General features: G+C 39.5%; 1 protein-coding gene across 2 annotated transcripts in view; it reads right to left on the minus strand.

Moving 5' to 3' along the window:
• Reln (reelin) overlaps positions 1-19,527 on the minus strand; it is a 457,134-nt gene that overhangs the window by 327,072 nt on the left and 110,535 nt on the right. For both annotated transcript variants that reach the window (XM_031380095.1, XM_031380094.1), the window contains exon 3: positions 3,717-3,852. In XM_031380095.1, the coding sequence (XP_031235955.1) occupies positions 3,717-3,852 (136 nt within the window). The remainder of the gene's footprint in view (positions 1-3,716; positions 3,853-19,527) is intronic.

Raw genomic sequence — 19,527 nt, forward strand, 5'->3', positions numbered from 1 at the left:
GTAAATGTAATTTTAAAATAAAAAAAAATGTAAAAATCCCCCAAGCTTCTATAGCAAGGTTATATAGTAGACTAACAAAAACACATCTAAAGAAAGTCAGAAACGGGGGCTGGGGAGAAGGCTCAGTTGGGAGAGTGCTCCCCACACAAGCACTGGAACCTATGTTTGGTTCCCCATCATCCATGTAAACTTGTAAAAACAAAGGCATAGTCATGTTGGTTTATAATCCCACAACTAGGAAGGCAAGGACAGGAGGTGTAGAGGAATCTCCTATGTCTAATTGGCCTGTAGCTGAGGCAGGAAATAAAAGGTGGGAGTTCCAGTAGGAAGAGAGGATTCTGGGACAGAGCCAAGCTCAGGAACCTGGAGGAGGTCCATAGCATGGAAGCTGAGTAAAGGTAACCAGCCATGTGGCAGAACTTAAAATAAATGAGATATTAAGCTATCATCTCTCATGGCTCATCAGCCAAAGCCTATGCCTTGGGTATCTGTAAATATATTTGATTCTTAGAGTCATTATTCCAGGAGTCTGGGGCTGGAAGGAATAATACACACTCAACAAGATGGCTGTCTAGGGCTTATCCATTAGATAGCCTAGACTGCAGATTGTTGTCAAATCCTTGACTTTAGGAAAGCATTTCACACTTCTCCGAATTCTGAGTGAATGATCATTGAGTCTAAGAAGATTAGCTGGGCACAGGGATAGGACAGGGCAGGGAGAAGCATGCTTGCAAGTTGTGAAACTTCTGCAGTGGTCCCACAGTGGTCCTGCAGAAAAAGGCTCAGATACAAAAACTTCCCCAGGAAGAAGGTAATGAGATTAAATGTTGACCAGCTCCATGGGATGAGTGTGATATTGTCAGCTGAGTCACATAGAACAGAGACAGCCTGGAAGTGTGTACAGCCAGTGCCCGGGGGTGGCAGTAGGAAACTCTGACAGTGAGCTGGATCCTGTCAGGGATAGAGAGTTAGTGATGAACTTGGTATATACCAACACTTTTTTTTGCCTTAGCATGAGATTTGAACAGAAATATTAACAATATCCTCTACCTCCGCTCTGCCTGTCTACAGCTGTTTCTAACGGTGAGTTCCTACACTTGACAAATATTCAGTGACTGACTATTGTGTGTCAAGCACTCTTCTAGACGCTTGGGGCAGATCACTAAAGAAAAGATTATTGCCTTCAAGGAATTTGAATTTTAGTGATAAAAAGTAAATGAACAAGAACATATGTTATAGATAAAGACTAATGCAGTGAGGGCCGTGAGTAAAAGCCAAGTAAGGAGGAAGAGCATTGGTGGCTACAGGGTGGGGAGGTATTGGACGTACAGTCAGTGTTGGGAGATGGCAAATTTTTTGAACCAATGTGGTGTCTGTCTTGTTATGAAGAACATTCACTCAATCTCCCAGTCTCCTCTTGGTGATATCAGGAGAGAATCTTAGGTTCTGAACTGTCCCGTACCCTTTACCATCACAAATTACCTGCTGATCACATTTTCTTCTTCTTTACCTTCTGGTGAGCTACACACATTCTTCCTTGTGCTATTCTCTCAGATATTCTGGCCATAGCTACACAAAAGTAGTTAACTCACTTAGCAGGTTTTAAACACATAGTTTTGGTCAGAGAGCTCAAAGTTAAATTTGATCACCTTCCAAGCAGCATGTGAAGCCCTGAAGGATCGCACCCGCTTTTGTGAAGCCCTGAAGGATCGCACCCGCTTTTGTGAAGCCCTGAAGGATCGCACCCGCTTTTGTGAAGCCCTGAAGGATCGCACCCGCTTTTGTTTCCCTTTCCTGCGGCTTGGATATGACATTTAGTACTTTTTATCTGTAATTTAAGTATAGTTGCACTATTTACCCTTCCTTCCCATCCCTCCACCACCCTCTCAAAGTCATGGCTACTTTTTCATTACTCTCTCTCTCACACACAAACACCCCCACACACACACACATACACACACAGACATACACATATGAATAACCAGCTGAATCTACTTAGTGTTGCTTGTGTGTATTTGACTTTAGAGTTGACTACTTGGAATTGGATAACCAACAACTTGGCTCATTTCCTGGGAGTGACAAATTCCCCCTCTCAGCAGTTATTGGTTGCCTATGGATCATCATCTATGGGCAGGGCCCCATGAGATTCCTCCTTTCCATCTTAGCCTATCTATTCCTGTTGTCATTGTTCAGATCTTATTTAGATAGCCATACTGTTGAGGCATCATGGGTAAAGCTTCCCTGTGATTTCTAGGAGACAGTCTCATAGCAGACTTCCTGTTCCTCTGGCTCACACAGTCTTGCCAGCCCATCTATGACCCTATGTAAACTGTGAAGGGAAAGAAACAATCAATGGTATTATCGAGCTGTGATGTCTATGAACCATAGCAATCATCAGCATGGCAAGATATGCCTAAAGTGCAGCAGTGGCACGTCTATCTCGGCTGCAACCAACAGATGTCACATTAGACTTAAAGCCCACTCAGCAGCAGGAAATCATGCCTGGGACTATAAACCCAGCCAATGCCCAGGGCTAGTGAGTCCATGGACCTTACAGGAGATCATACGTCTGCCACTTTACTAGGACATCATAATCCCAAACTGCACGCTAAAACTCATACCCACGGACAGTGTAGCTCTCACCGCTCATCAAAGATGCCTCCCTTAGCAGCAGATGGAACTTACAAGAAACTACAACTCTTCAAGCTGTAGAGACCATGAGGTACCAGACCCAGTGGATGCATCTGCAGCACAATTCTTGTACCTAAGACATCATTCTTTTATCTTTGTTTCTAAATTGCTGAATAGGGTATTGTATAAATGTTGGGGTACAATTTGGTTTCACCATATGATTATATTACAGAATGACTAATTTGTATTAATTATATACAAAATCACATATTTTTGTTTTGAAACAGGGTCTCTCTACATAGCCCTGACTATCTTGGAACTCACAATGTAGACCGGACTGGCCTGGAACTCAAGAAGATAAGGCATGTGCCACCACACCCAGTCAATAAATTTACCCTTACCAATGGCAGTATTTAAGATACTTAAGTATGTAAATTTTAAAATTGTGGTTTCCATTTAAAATGTCTCTTGTAGGCTCATGTGTGAACTGCATGGTCCCCAGAAGGCAGCACTCTTTAGGGAGGTTGTAGAACTTGAGGAAGTAGAAGCGAGCTAATGATGGTGGGTTACTAGGGCCATGATATTGAAGCAATCCATTAATTCTCATATTCTCATAGCCCCTGTTCTCTCTCCCTTACCCCACCTCTCAATGAGTTATACAATCTTCTGTGCTACCTATTCCTGCAACCATGATCTTCTACCCAAACACTGAGCAACCAGCTTCAGACTCAATTCCTTGAAGCCAGAGGAACCACATTCCCTGTGGTTTTTACACTGTTGCCACATTGCATTATAGAACACCCATCTTCAATGAACTCTTCAATGAGACATCTTACCCCTTTCCTTCTCAGAACAGCATTGTTGTCAGCTGGAATCTAATTTATAAATATGTTGCTTACACATAACTATACAAAATAAAATCTTTACTGAAAATCGACTCCTTTAAAAGCCAGCTTTGACTTCTTTTAATACTGCAAAGAATGGTTTCAATTGAATTCAAACCTACTGACACAATACACTTAAGTAGTTTTTCTGTGTAACCCCAGGAAAGGAAGCATTTTGTCACACACACGATAGGTACTTACATGAAATTCACACAGCCCGTGCCAGCTGGTGGGGCAATCCAGACAAAGCTGAGGTTGGTTGTAGGCAGGTGACTCACGTGAGAGGCCACCACACTACACATAAACTGGTTACCAAACTGGTGGTCGGACATGATCCCTGTGAGGCAGAAAAGGAGGGGTGTTACAAAGAAAACAAAATGAACTCCTTCCTACCCACCAAGGCATGATGATATTTTATGAACATTTTTATTTTATACTAAGGCTCATTAAGCTAAGTGGCTTCCCATAAGTTATGCAATTTTCCCTTCTCCTTGATAGAGGTATATTGATCGTTTAAAACGTCACTATCATGAAATGACCTATGAAAGCCATCACTAGAGAAGGTGCTTTGCCTTTGTAGGTCTCTACTGATCACCAAATCCCCTCAGAGCAGCACGCACTCGCAAGCCTGGATTCCTTGGAGCTTTCAGAGACATGAGAGACCACGCAACATGGTAGACTGGGAGGCATGTTAGCACAGAGATGCTCTGGCAGACACATCCAGTATCTGGACTTCTGTTGGGCTACTTTGGAGGAGATCAGGTTTGCCTGACAATGCCACCATTTTCATACTGGAAATCTTACAACTTGGGGAAGAGTACTCCAGACCTAGTTCACTCTCAGGGAAACATGGTTTGGCTCTTAGAATACAGCTTTCAAAAACTGGGGATAATGGTATTACTGTCTTAATTTTCATGTTGGCAGTATGAGGACAGAGTAGGTGTAGGTTAGCGACTTGGTGGGTATAAAAGCAGTTGTCTTAATAGAAAGAAGGGTGTTGATCATTTTGTAGTTTGTACCATGTGCCAGCTTTTGTCTCTCTATGTTTGGGAATATCCAGAGTGGCATCACTCTTAGATGGACTTGCCCAGTACTGTGTTCTGTGACCTTGCTTATGTTCAACATGAGAACACTATGGCATATCTGCAGGTAAGTTAGCACCTACTGAGGTATCGGGGATGCCTCTGATCCCTTTTAACAGAGCTGTTTTCTTAATTTTAACACAGATAAGAAATATGAATTAAAATCTAAACAATAAGGAAACAACCTATTTAGAAAATAGACAAAATACCTGAAGAGATTTTGTACCAAAGAGAGTATATATGGTAAATAAGGTATAAAAGTATTCAACAATATACACTATTCCAAACTGAAAATTAAACAACATAGAAGCTATTTGTCTATCAGAACAACCCAAATCCCAAATACAGGCAGTCCTGCCTGCGGGTGCACATGTACACTGAGTTCACAAAACTATTCGGCTCCTTTGGAAGACAATTTTCTTATAAAACTAAAGCTATTCTTACCATAACATACAGCCATGGTTATCCTTGCCACGCACCCATGTGAAATGAAAACACACACACATGTTTAAAGCAAATTTGTTAATTATTTCAGAAGTAACTAGAAGGTCTTTCAGGAGAAGGGTGAGTAAATTAACTAACTATGACCTATCCAGGCAATGGAACCTGACTTAGTTAAAAGAGAAAAATAATGAACGAGCTATGTAAGGATGCAAAGAAAGCTGAAATACGCATAGTACCATGTAACAGTTGCCAATCTGAAACAGCTACAGGATGCCTGATTCCAGCTAGATATCACACTTTAAAAGGGGAAAACTAGAGAAGCAGTTCAAAGCTGAGTGCTCACTGGGGCCTGGCAAGGGAGAAGGGAAAAGGCAGAACATGGGGTTTGAGGGCAGAGGGGGCTACTGTTCCACACAGTGCTGCAGTAAGGGACCACAGTCGTTATGCGAATGCTCAAACCTCAGAGTAGCACCTAATAGATGCTATGTGCTCTGGGTGATAATGATGTGCCAAGTGCAGGGTCATTGATCTTTACAAATGTGCCACTGTGGGCAGGAAGTCAGCTATAGAGGTGGGTTTTTGTCCTTTTTTTTTTTTTCTGTGTGTAGAGGCAAGGGCTATACAGGTAACTTTTAAACCTAATTTTGCTGTGAATTTAAACTTGTCAAAAAAAACCCATATATTAACTAAAAAAATAAAACATTGCCAAGAATAGGAAACTAAGTTTCAAAATTCTCTCATTTATTGAAGTAGTAGTTTTGAGCAAATGCTTTATACTCTCAAAAATAAAAAATATACAAAATATACTAAATCTGTTATGAGACAGGAGGAGACATACCTGGTACTACAAATGTAGCCAAGAATCCATGTTTAGAGAGCTCACAGTCCCTAGGGGTCAATCCACTACTACTACTACTACTACTAGCACTTTGGTGAATGGACACAAAAATTTAGATTTCACAGGTAAAACATGGGGTATTTAATTCTCCTAACAAACAACACATGAGGCAATACACAGTGATGTATCTAGCTGACTGTTCATGACAAATACTGGTGTTCTTCCTGTCTATCAGAGTAATTTTCTAATATAACAAATAGTATAATATAATAATATAATAAATGTAATATAATAAATAATAAATACAATATGTAACTAAATATAATAAATAATCTAATATAATGAACAATGTAATAAGTAAATAATAAATTTATAATAATAAACTCTAAGTATTTCCCCACAAAACCTCTCTATCCATTCACATCATCTATACGTGCGTTATCTAAAGTGGCTACTCAAATATAACTTGATTAAAAGTAGAAATATTTACTTTTATTTTCTCAAAACTACAACTTTAATAAATAAGAGGTTTGAAACTTGATTTCCTATTCCTGGCAATGTTTTAGCTTTTTAGTTACTATGTGTTTTTATTCAAGACAAGTTTAAGTTCACAGAAAAATAAAAAATTCAGTTCTTCAGTTGCACTCATCATATGCAAGTGCGAAAAAGGCAGCTACAGGTAGGCATATGTTTGGCTGCAGAGGGCAGGCCACTTCCTTCCAAGATAGAAATCTCTATTAGATGACCGATGCATAAAGCAAAACTGAGCTTCTCTGGATCGACCTCTGACCTTTTTTAACTTCAGGCACTGTCAGCCTGTATGTCCTTCCCATACCCTTTCCCACTGTACACCTCAAATATCAAGTGGGTCCCTCTGTTGTGTTAACACAAATGATGCCCTCTAACTAAAATACAGTCTTCAACTGTTCTCTGTCACCTCACAAATCCTACATCGGGAGACACTATCATCTTTTCACCTCCAAGAAAACCTGATGTTCCTCTCCTGGTTTCTGCTGAGCCTTTTACTTAATTCCAGAATACGAGAAGGCATCTGGAATGCTCTGCTTCTTATCCTCCACTATCTCCTGCATTTCTTAGGAAACCAGATATCCTCCTGGCACCTGCCACGGTATGCATGGCCGATATTTAATTTACTTAGTCATGCTTTAAAAGGTTTCTCATTTCTTGAGATTAAAAACAAATACACATTTTTTATTAATTTATTTTCCAATTTACAGCACTGACATTTCTATGCTTTATTTCGTTGTGTGATATTCTCATTGCTAGATGTTCTAGGTTTCATTATTTTTCCCCAGGATTCTACAACAGTGCCTTACCAGTTTCTGTGCCCTGTGTCTTTCTCTCCCTATTCCACCAAAATGAGTTCTCAGAAAGGTCCATCCCCTGCTTGCCTTACTGTCTGGGCTTCCCACCAGCCTCCAGCAGAATGCACCCTTACCATCTCTCCTTAAGTCTTCCTATTCTCCCTAAATTGTCCATTGGTCTGAGCTCTAAGTGCCAGTCACCACTGTTAGAAGTATACGCTCTCTCATCTTTAATAGACTAAGTCCTGCGTCCTCTTTAAGGGCAGGATCAGTTTAGCTTGACTAATACCAGGAGGGAAGTCACTGAGGTAGGAATGTACCAACCATGGCCTCACCCTCAAAGACCTCCATCTGCTCAGGGCCTGAGTCCCTTGTTTGGGTAGGTACCCTTCCTATACCCTTCCTACCCTGCCTGTTTTTCCATCTTAGCATGTGACTTCCTCCCCACATAGTCTATGAGAGTCCATTTTAACCTTTGAATTCAGGCAGACAGAACAATATATGGCCTGTCACAGATACTGAAGTAGTATTTTCTGTTTAAATATATAAACAACTTTAAAAATTATAAAGACTGTAGAAAGTACAGCTTATGCATGCCTTTTGATCACAATAGGTCACAATTGATCTAAGAAATGGAAGAAACAGGCTAGTTTTGTAAAGTAAAAGTAATGTTATTATCTTATTTCAATTTTCAAGTGGCATCTTAGACAAAATTCATCAAGCCAGAGAAACCATGAAGTTAGAGAGACAATGAGACTCCCAGGGAAGTGAAATTACCAAAGCAGACTCAAGAGCTGTGGCTCAGGAATTGCCACTCCCCTCCTGGTCAAGCATGAAGCAGGGAGATGTGTATGGAAATGACACATCTGCAAGTCAGTCTAGCCACAAAGAAAAATGAACACCCCAACTATAATCATGTGGGAAGGGAAATTAATGGAACAGGCTAAGGTTTCAAACTTTTGTAATGTGATTCATGGTCAAGTAGCTTCTCTTTTCTCAAAATTCCTCTGAGGGACTGAGATGATAGCTAGGTCACGTACTACCTTACTGAAATTTATAAGCTGCTGACATACATAAACATGTCATATATACGACACACACACACACACACACACACACACACACACACACACACACACATTGTCCTGAGTAAATATGCTACGGAATGATATTCTTGTTATTCAGCTGTCTAGGCCAGCAGTTCTCCAACTAGTCTAACGGTACATCTAACTTGAGTACAGGGATTTTTAAAATCTTACCCGTCAATTATTATTTGCAGCCAGTACTTGAAAATTATTATTACTATTATTAAATTATATCATAAATGTTATAACTATATAGTTATAAATTAAATTAGTACATGCTATATAAATGTACAGTGACTATAACATTAGTATTATCATTATCATTAACATTATCTAGAATTCTGAGGTTAGGGTTAAAACTATTCAAGTTATCAAAATTTCAATACAATTTAAAAGTATCCAACAGTCTTACTGAATAGCCTTTGTAGTAATAATGTATATTATACTGTATTTTTGTCCATTACTCCAAAAATGATCCCACATGTGTCTTCCAGACCCTGTGTCTATGGATGTATGTAATGGGTCTGTATGGTGTATATGCAAGCACGAGGACAGTGCTGGGTACCATTCCTCCGAAGGCTGCTCACCTCCTCTGAGTCAAGCTAGATAGCTAGACAACAAGCAGTGGGTTCCTCCTGTATCTACCTCTCTAGCACTGTACAGAGCTGCAACCATTAGAAATGTAGAAGATGATCCAATGTGTAATAAGAACACATGCTCCACTATGTTCATAGCAGCCTTATTTATAATAGCCAGAAGCTGGAAACAACTCAGATGTCCCTCAACAGAGGAATGGATACAGAAATTGTGGTACATCTACACAATGGAGTATTACTCAGCTATTAAAAACAATGAATTCATGAAATTCTTAGGCAAATGGATGGAACTTGAGAATATCATTCTGAGTAAGGTAACCCAATCACAAAAGAACACACATGGTTTGCACTCACTGGTAAGTGGATATTAGCCAAGAAGCTCAGAATACCCAAGATACAATCCACAAACCATATGAAACTCAAGAAGGAAGAACAAAGTTTGGATACTTCAATTCTTCTTAGAAGGGAGAACAACATACCCATGGAAGGAGTTACAGAGACAAAGCATGGAGCAGAGACTGAAGGAATGACCATCCAGAGACTGTCCCACCTGGGAATCCATCCCATAAACAGCCACCAAACCCAGACACTATTGTGGATGCCAAGAAGTGCTTGCTGACAGAAGCCTGTATAGCTGTCTCCTGAGAGGCTCTACCAGTGCCTGACAAATACAGATGTGGAGGCTCGCAGCCATCCATTGGATTGAGCACAGGATCCCCAATGGAGGAGCTAGAGAAAGGACCCAAAGAGTTGAAGGGGTTTGCAGCCCCATAGGAGGAACAACAATATGAACTAATTAGTACCCTCAGAGCTCCCAGGGACTAAACCACCAACCAAAGAGTACACATAGTGGGAATAATGGCTCCAGTTGCATATGTAGCAGAGGATGGCCTTGTTGGTCATCAATGGGAGGAGAGGCCCTTAGTCCTGTGAAGGCTCTATGCCCTAGTGCAGGGGAATGCCAGGGCCAGGAAGCGGGAGTGGATGGGTGGGTGAGCGGGGTCAGGGGAGTGGATAGGGGGTTTTCTGAGGAGAAACTAGGAAAGGGGATAACATTTGAAATGTAAACAAAGAAAATATCTAATAAAAAAAGACTACCAGTTGATAACTAAAACTATGCTTAAAAAAAAAAAAAGGAAACAGAGGGCAATAATCTGGTATTCACAGAAACCTATCTATGTTGCATATTAAATAGATGAAAGACTCTACCCAAAATGACTTGAGTGAAGAAAGCAGAATAAACTAACCTTATAAATAAATTATCTAGAAAATAAGTATGTGCTAACTGGATGCTACTGATAAAAATGCACATTAAAACTATGAAAGCAATTCATATGTACAAATACAATAGTGAAAATTAATGTCAACAGAAACACTTCCGATGACCTGGGACCATGATACTAATGTGTTATTCTTACCCGTTGTGATACTAAGGAAATGAACAACAACAAAACCTTGCTCACAGCAGTAAGCAACAGAGCCCAGATTCTAACCAGGGCATTTGGTGAGCAGCCAGAACAGGTTGTACTGAGTCTTAACAGGAGAGTCACAGTTTCCCTTTTTCACATGAAGCATCAATGACATGAAACAGTCCCTTCAGCTTTGCACACACAGGTGTGTGTCACTGTCAGTTCTGCCCCTGTCCAGCTTAATTCTGACGTCTGGGAGATGCTGGTCCCGAGCACTAAGGCCTCCTTCAGCTCTGGAGCATTCCGAGCACTGTGTGAATAAAACCAAAAGGAAAGAGGACTTTACACAAACACAGACATCATGATCACAGTCACCCAGAAGAATGACAGCAGCCAGAACAGCTTCTGTTGTCCCACAAGACACAGGTCACTGCAGTCACCACCATCTATCTCCTCAAGGCCTGTGTCACGACAGACATGTGATTCCTGTATGTGACTTAGAATCGTATTCTTAAGATTAAGAAATCTGACTACGGTAATAAATTTAACTTTACAGTTTTTCCATGCTACATGCAGGGAAACAAGACATGTTGAGTTTTAATCATACTTGTAAAAAGAAAAGAACTAAAATAGAAGGATCTAATTAAGTTGTTTATCCAGAAACAAGTAAAAATTAAGTGTATATATGTGCTGTGCATTTACATGTGTGTCATGTACTTATAGTAAGGGCTTTTATGTTCACTATTGTGGCTATATGGAAACTGTCACACAAAACATTTTCCCATAGAACTTCTTCCCTTCAGTAAATACTGGCTCTCAGCAAAAGTAAACATGTGTGGTTCTCCTGATCTGACTTGGGACAAGGACACTAGCTTACCATACAAATTCTGAAGTTCTACAAAGTGATGGAGCTGTTATGATTTTTCCATGTCATTAAAACCCTTTCTTTTTAGATGTTTTATATACATATCTGAAAGTACAATAACACAGACTATGCATAACTTCCATATCAGCAATCAGTAGAACTTTAATATGCCCATTCCTTTTATGAAGTCAGGGCATTTCAAGTTCACTGTCATGCAAACCATTAGATTATTAGTTTATTACTAGCCAATATTTGTCTTCTGAAAGCTGTGGTAGGAGAAGAACCCAGAGCAGTTTCCTTTATCCATACCACACCTCTGCAAGGTTCATCTCATGATGTCTTTAATTATTCTAAACTTGCCTCCATGATCCCTTTTCAAGGCAGCGACACACATTTCTGTGCCTTCCGGGATGTCATTTTCCCTGACAAGTCTTCAGTTATTTTAAGTTTGTGACTAAACCTTGTATGAACCCATTTCCCTGAGGAATGCTCCTCTATCTTTTAGTGTGCACACTATTGGGTCCTCAAAACTGTCACCAGAAATTTTAAGACTTACTCCCCCTGCCTAAAATAAAATGTCCATACTCTCATAAGACACAGCTTATTCACTTCACTTCTAAAAACCACTCTGAAGATTTCTGTACCCAAAATAACAATCTTGCAAGGAAATTATATTCATGTTAGGCTTTGTGGATCAAAAATATGGGTTACTCAAGTCTGTTTAGTTTGCGATTTTCCATGGTTAGTATCAGGAGCCAGGAACATGTCCTGGTTTGGTTTTTCTCACATTTAAGATGAAAACTTCTATGCATGCACATGATGAACCACAGAACAATTATATTAATGTTGCAGAGCCCTATATAAAAACTGTAGCTGCCAATCAAACTGATAAAATGCTAAGAGTGTTATTTGCTATTTGGAGGATTTGAAGAACAGTAGGTAGAATGGTTTCTAGAAAGCTCAGAAAAGTTACTGCCTTACAACTAAAGATGTGTAAGACTCGACTGTCTGAGGATATAAGCTGATCATTTCTACTTCTCCTCTGTTTTCATCCTGTGCCCATTCTGTAAAAGGTCTCATGGTTAATGAAATGCAGTGTCCTGAAAACCTGGGAAGTTGGTCCTATAGTTTAAAGAAAAGGAGAAAAAGTGAATTATGGAGTTCCCTTCAGTTATTCTATAACCTATTAATTCAAAGCTCAACATAGGTTACTTACAGACTGGCTTGTCTGCAATATTTGCTAGCGCAATACACAAAGCACTTCAGGAAAGCCAGACATGATTTTATACACTGAAAAGTAGTCAGAGAACTCCCTGAAACCCCCCTTGCTGCCATGTATCTATGAAGTAGCAGGCTGAAAGAGGAGGGTAAAGAGTACACACAAAGACTCAGAGGTATGCATAGTACATTTATTTTCTAAAGCACTGAAGGCTTTTGCTTTTAGATTTCAGCCTAGGAAGCAAAAACATTATAACTCATAATAAAATCATTCTGGAACTGTTTGATGAAGGGCATGGTGGAGAAGTCTGGGGAAGTACATGGCTTCCATGCCCTTCATCATTAATGTAAATACAGCCTATTCTAAACCTACTTGGTCCTTTCCTTATTTGTGAGGGTCACCAGGCTGAGTCCCTGCTCCTCCTAACACTGCCAATTCCTAACTGCCTTCTCTGTCTTTTGACATATAGTATTACCTTATTTTTACTGGAGAGGCAGTAAGGAAAAAGGCCAAACTGAGAACACTAACCCTGAGGCAAGCTGCTCCTGTATAGACCTGTGCTCCACTACCAGGGAACCATGGTTTCCTGAGAGTCACTCAGTTCTTCATCAGGAAAATGGGGAGGAGAATAACAGGGTAGCTGTGAAGATGAAATGACTGGATAGCTCACAGTGCTATGAATGCTAGCTGTTGTTCTAATTTGCATCTTATTGAGACTCAGGAACCAAGACAAAGTGATTGTCAGTGACTTGTCAATCACAGCAGAGCTGGTAAACAGTGTCTGACGGTGGGTTTAGCATCCTTTTTACACTCTGCTAGTTTCCTTCCTGCATGCTTATATGGCAATGCCTCATTGTGAGACAGATCCTAGTTCTGACAGCTTCGAGTCACAGTTGCTCCCCTGTGTAGCAAAACTAACCAGTTACACTTAGATGTTTACAGCTGCTGGGTTTACAGATCAGCATCCTTTCTGAAGAACATGCACTGTCTTTACTGATGCCGAGCTGCTTCACCAAAGGCCATCTCTGTTGCCTTCTTTCCTAACATCACACAGGCTCTTTCCTGAATAGCTGTGTGCTGGTGGACAGCTCGGATGTGCTGCCTGCCCAGCAGGCATTACACACAGCAGGCAGCACACCACACTAGCTACCTGTCCACAATAACATTTCATCTTACCACCAGGGGCCAACATATTCCTTTGACCTCATTTTGTTTATGTCTGATTGAAATTGCATTTTACCTAGGAAAGGTGTTGTAGTTATAGGCCAAATAAATAATTAAAGAAGAGGGGTTTTGAAATATAAACCCAAGGCAGCAGACTTAAGACGGTGGCTATGGTGGAGCAACACCAATTCCGGGGAGCCTCCTTCAACCTTGCAAGTCTGCCCTCTTCACCATGAAAGGAATGTCCATTTGACTCACTTGGAAGCTTACAGCAGTAATTATTATACAACATCTTTATACTTCCTGATTTTGAAAACAGAAAAGGATGAGATCACAAAACAAATAGTAACAGCTAACATTTACTTCATATGTAATGATACAAAGTTCTTACTTTGTATTCTTTTTACAAAGACTAGCTCATTTGTTCATTAAAAACCCTGTTCCCATTGTCTAGCTCAGCCTGGTGAGTTTTTTTTTTTTTGTTTTTTTTATTAGTCCACTGTTTGACTGACTTTTGTAGCACAGCCCTCTTACTTTTTGGTGGAGTGGCAATAAGCGAGTTATAAAAACTCTCCAAGTCCTAGTAACATGGATAACAAGATATAATCAATGAAATATAGAAGGATTGCAAGATACAATTCCTATATTTATATGCTAACTTTCATATAAAGTCACTGGGGTAGTGTCCAAGAAGGGTGAAAACATTTTTAGCTACAGAACTGAAAACTATTTCAGTCTTTCACTGTCTCTATTAGACTCACATAAAATCCCCCTTTCAATGGGCTGCAGATCACTCAAGCTAAGTATGAATTCTGAGCTAACATGGTAAGTTAGAGGCAGTATAACTCCTGATGCGCCCCAAAGGCTCTGCATATAGAAGCAGGATTTGGTTATCTTAACTGTGCCTTCATTCTGGCAGCCTTAAAAGTGTCCCTAATTCTAAATAACCTATAACTGTTGCCACACTGGAATATCTCTACAACAAACTGCTTTATCAAATATTTTGCCTTTGTTAAAAGAAATAATCCTATGGTGTTCTATCTGTAAACACCCAAAGTCTCCGAGGCACAGACTCCTTCTCCAATGCCTGTGGGAGGTTGTGTCTTTCATTAACACTGTCTTTTCTGCATCAGTGCCATCTCTCAAGAAGCTTTCTCAAACAGTCTTTTATGAGTCCCTCTGAAAGTCCATATGAAATATAATGTATCTAAACAAAGTTCTAGGTATACACTGCTGCTGTTCATATTTATGAACCACAGAATTCAACCTAATTGAAAGAATCACATAAACAAAATACAGCTGTTCTGGAAGGGCCAAATAACCCTGAATGCAAGAGAGCACAAATACTGTATCACCTCCAAGGGGCTTTCCTACAGAAGTGCTTTTGAATCTACTCTTCGCATAGCAGGTAATTGTTTTTCCCCATTGAGTATGTGTTCTGAATTTTCCTGCCCACAAAATCTATTATAAGAACATAATATATTTGTGAGATAAGTCACTTCTGAGAAGATATTAGAACTTCTATCACACGCTATTAAGGTAATTTAATGGTAGGAGCTGTCCACGGTACTGAAACCCATTCCTGCTGGGTACCCAGAATGTACCTGCCTTTTACTCAAGGCTCAATTAATATGTCCCCTACATTGTCTATCCTTTTGCTGTTGCAACAACTCATCAGTAGAATCTGAGCAGAGGACCTCCCAGACTGATTTCCAGAGTGGTTGTACCAGCTTGTAATCCCACCAGCAATGAAGGAGTGTTCTTCTTTCTCCACATCCTTGCCAGCATCTGCTGTCACCTGAGTTTTTGATCTTAACCATTCTGACTGGTGTGAGGTAGAATCTCAGGGTTGTTTTGATTTGCATTTCCCTGACGACTAAGGATGTTGAACATTTCTTTAGGTGCTTCTCAGCCATTCGGTATTCCTCAGTTGAGAATTCTTTGTTTAGCTTTGTATATTTTTTTAATAGGGTTATTTGGTTCTCTGGAGCCTAACTTCTTGAGTTCTTTGTATATATTGGATATTAGCCCTCTATCAGGTGTAGGATTGGTAAAGATCTTTTCCCAATCTTTTGGTTGCTGTTTTGTCCTATTAACAGTGTCCTTTGCCTTACAGAAGCTTTGCAATTTTATGAGGTCCCATTGGAAATCAGTCTGGCAGTTTCTCAGAAAATAAGAACAACAATATCAACCAACCAGACCCTCCAGAGCACCCAAGGACTAAATCACCAACCAAAGAGTACACATGGAGGAACCCATGGCTCCAGCTGTATATGTAGCAGAGGATGGCCTTATCTGGCATCAATGGGAGAAGAGGCCCTCAGTCCTGCGAAAGCTCTATGTCCCAGTGTAGGGGAATGTCAGGGCTGGGAGGCAGGAGTGGGTGGATGGGTTGGGGAAACACCCTCATAGAAGAAGGGGGAGCGAGGTGGGATAGGGGGTCTCCAGGGAGTGGAGAATCAGGAAAGGGGGATAACATTTGAAATGTAAATAAAAAATCCAATTAAAAAAAAGAATCTGAGCAGAACTGAAATGTACTATTTCCTAGATGAAGCAATGAGAGAAAAAAGGCAACTTATATGATCTTTTCTTCTCTGGATTTCAAGACAATGCTGAACCAAGCTTGAAAACAGCTTCCACTGCTGAGGATCAGAATGGAGAATAACCCACCTAGTCCCATCTGGTTCATGTGGCCTTCAAGTCAAGATACGATTTACACTAATTTACTCCAATAGCAAAGTCAGACTTACCTTGCTACAGCATCATTTAAAAACAAATCCTACCATAGTTCATTCCCTTGCTATGTTAGTTCTTAAGACAAATAATTTGGTCTTACTGATTTTGAGCACCATCCCTCAAATCATTATATGGTAAGTGAATGACCAAACTCTGTAGTCTGTTTTTGTTTTCTTCACAATGCTATGCATTTTCAGAAAGACCCATCTACTTTAGAACAATCAAAGCAAAACGGTTACAGGGATAGACTGTACAGAACTAATCAACAACAAGATTCTAAAGCCAAACATCCTGGGTTGGCATTTCTGTTCTATACACCACACCTTTCCTAAATTATATAGTAATTATGTGTTTCAGGAAACGTAGATGTTAGGTAATACTACCTGTTTAATTGGGTTGCAAAGTTAACATATATAAAGTGTTTAGAACAATGCCCAACATGCAGTAAATGACACATAAATGCTGCATTATTACTGCATTAAAAATTCTTCTCAGGAACCCATTTCTATCAATTTCCTAATGACTTAGGAAGATTTTTTTTTTTTTGGTGGAGTCACTCATTCAGTACTTCATATTTGCTTTCATATAGAATTATGGATACATTAAAGAATATTAGATTAGCAAATTAAATCACTCATAATACTAAGAAGTATAGCTTAAAATATGTATTGTAATGTATATTGTAATGTAGCTTACTGTAAGAACTTATTATCATACATCACAATAGCAGATTATGTACCAGAAGAAAGAATTAGCAGGGCTGGCAATGTAGGTCAGTGGTTGAGCAATCGACTATCATGGACAGGTAGCCCTGGATTTAATCCCAAAACTGAGGAAGAAACAGTAACAATGAATGAAGATTTGTGAAAAAAAATGTATTCCATTCATTTTTCAGTATTTTCATATTTTCCAGATCCTCAGTACCTATGTATTTCCTGAGTGAGACAATACTATCTTAAGGAAAAAATGCTTTCCACATGAAAAACACTTGTCACCATTTCCATTTAAGTTTTATTAAAATTCATGCTTCACTATGTCAATAATTAGAATACTGAATCTCAAAAATATATGTTTTCCCTTTGAATCTAAGTAATTACAAATATATTCTTAGTTTCTAGATTTAAGATATATTAGAGAATCAGGAATGAAGCAAATATCTTTCAAAAACTTCATATTTGTTTCATATAGAATCTTTCAGTTTCTATAAACTGAAGTTACACAGAGAATAATGATGTGAATTAAACTGCTTTGGGTATTATTTGCATATGAAGTCACTTGAAACCTGCAGTGCTAATTATTTTTTTCCATACATCCCAACTGCAGATTCCCCTCACTCCCAGTCTCCCCCAAAATCCCCTGGGAACTCAGATCTACTCCTCCTCCATTTTTTATAGGCAAACTATTAGATAGGTTTAATTTTTCTCCCCTCAACCCTACATTTTCTTTAAGTTTTTTACAATTCCATACTGTACACAATTAGAAACGATCACATGTATTCCTATTTTTTCATTTTAACTCCTCCCATGTTCTATTCAACAGCTCCCTCCTGACTTCATGTTTTCTAATAACCCACTAAACCCAGCCAGTGCTGCCTTCCCAAAGGAGCATAGGAGCATGGAAAACTGTCAGTCAGTAAATCCTGTTAGAAAAGAGTGACTCTTCTTCCCACCTACAACTATCCACTGACAACTCCTCTGTAATGGGCAGGGCTTAGAGATCACCCACTCTCTGTCAAACTTTTGGCTGGCATGATCTTGTGCAGATAACCACAGACACTATTGTTCAGAATTGCAACAGCCATGCCATGTCATGAAAACCTCAGTTTATTTTAATAATGTCTTGGTTTTGAAGCTTATTTCTCACTCAGTTCTTTTCATTAATCCAAATAATCATTTTTATATCATGGCTTCTTTTAAGCTTTATCGATATTTTACCTTTATGTAATTGTACAACCATATACCACACCTCTTTTGTTATTGGTAACGCATGGTGACTTTAATGAGAGGGGCCCCATAGACTCGGATGTTTGAGGAGTTGTCCCTAGCTGGTATAACTATTTGCGAATTATTTGGAGGCATGACCTTGTTAGAGGAGGCATGTCATTGGGGGTGGGCTTTGAGGTGTCAAAAGCACTTGTCACTCCCAGTTAGGACTCCCTAACTTGTACCTGTGCATGAGGATGTAAGGTCACAGCTACTGCACGAGCCCCATGCCTGGCTGCATACTGCCATGATCCCTATGATGGTGCCCACGACCTCAACCCTTCTAACCCCAATAAACACTTCCAGGGGTCACTGAGCTCATTGTGCTTCTCACAGCAACTGAGAAGTAACTAAGAGATAAAGTTAATATAATTTCTACATATACTTTGAGGAAAGTAAATATAGACACAGGTTTGAAATTATTTTACAGTATGCAAGTGAGGAGACAATCACCCCCTTTAAAAGAGTTATTCATAGTCCTTTATGGTTGGAAATAAAGTATTAGAACTTTTAATCTTTAATATCAAATTTATAGGTACTATGTTAGAATATTAGTATATGTAATTTGCAAAGTAAAGATACACATGTACATGCTCTGAAAATCTAATACACTTAGCTTTATCTGTCAGTTTAGAAAATCAAAATAAAACATTGTTTTACAAGCTTCACAAAGAAAGTAACAATAAAAACAAATAGAACCTGCTAAGCTCTTCGAAAAGAAATGTTACTAATAGAGGAACACAGTTAAAGAAAAAATGTGGAAAACCTCAGTTTTCCTGAGGGTCTTCAGCAGGCCAGAGATGGACTAAGGGATTAAGAGATTCCATGACACAACTGTCAGGTTCTTAATTTATCCCCCAGGGTCAGTAAGGACAGCAAGAATAACCGTGATACCCTGAGAATGGAAGGCTTTGATGGTCTTAGCTCCCCAATGTACCTATCCAGGGAGTGTCAGAGAACTCGTCAGGTGTCTGAGCAAGCCACTTTCAGGTTGGTCTCGCCTGGACAGGATGCTGGGTTTCTGCCAATAAGTATTAATGATGTCTTAGGGGACTTAAGACAATGGGAGGCTAGTTATCGAAAAGGCAAAAACATCATGAAAGAATTATAAACTATTTTGTGAGTTCAATAAACTATTAGATGAAATTTGAGATGCTTAAAAAAAAAAAGGAGCAGGATTCTCTCAACAGATAAGGCAGATGGTGCCTGAGAAATGTCGCTCAAGGTGGACACCGAGCTAGCACTCGCGCACACTGGCACACGTTCC

This window comes from Mastomys coucha, unplaced genomic scaffold, assembly GCF_008632895.1.
Source record: "Mastomys coucha isolate ucsf_1 unplaced genomic scaffold, UCSF_Mcou_1 pScaffold19, whole genome shotgun sequence".
Taxonomy (NCBI): Eukaryota; Metazoa; Chordata; class Mammalia; order Rodentia; family Muridae; genus Mastomys; species Mastomys coucha.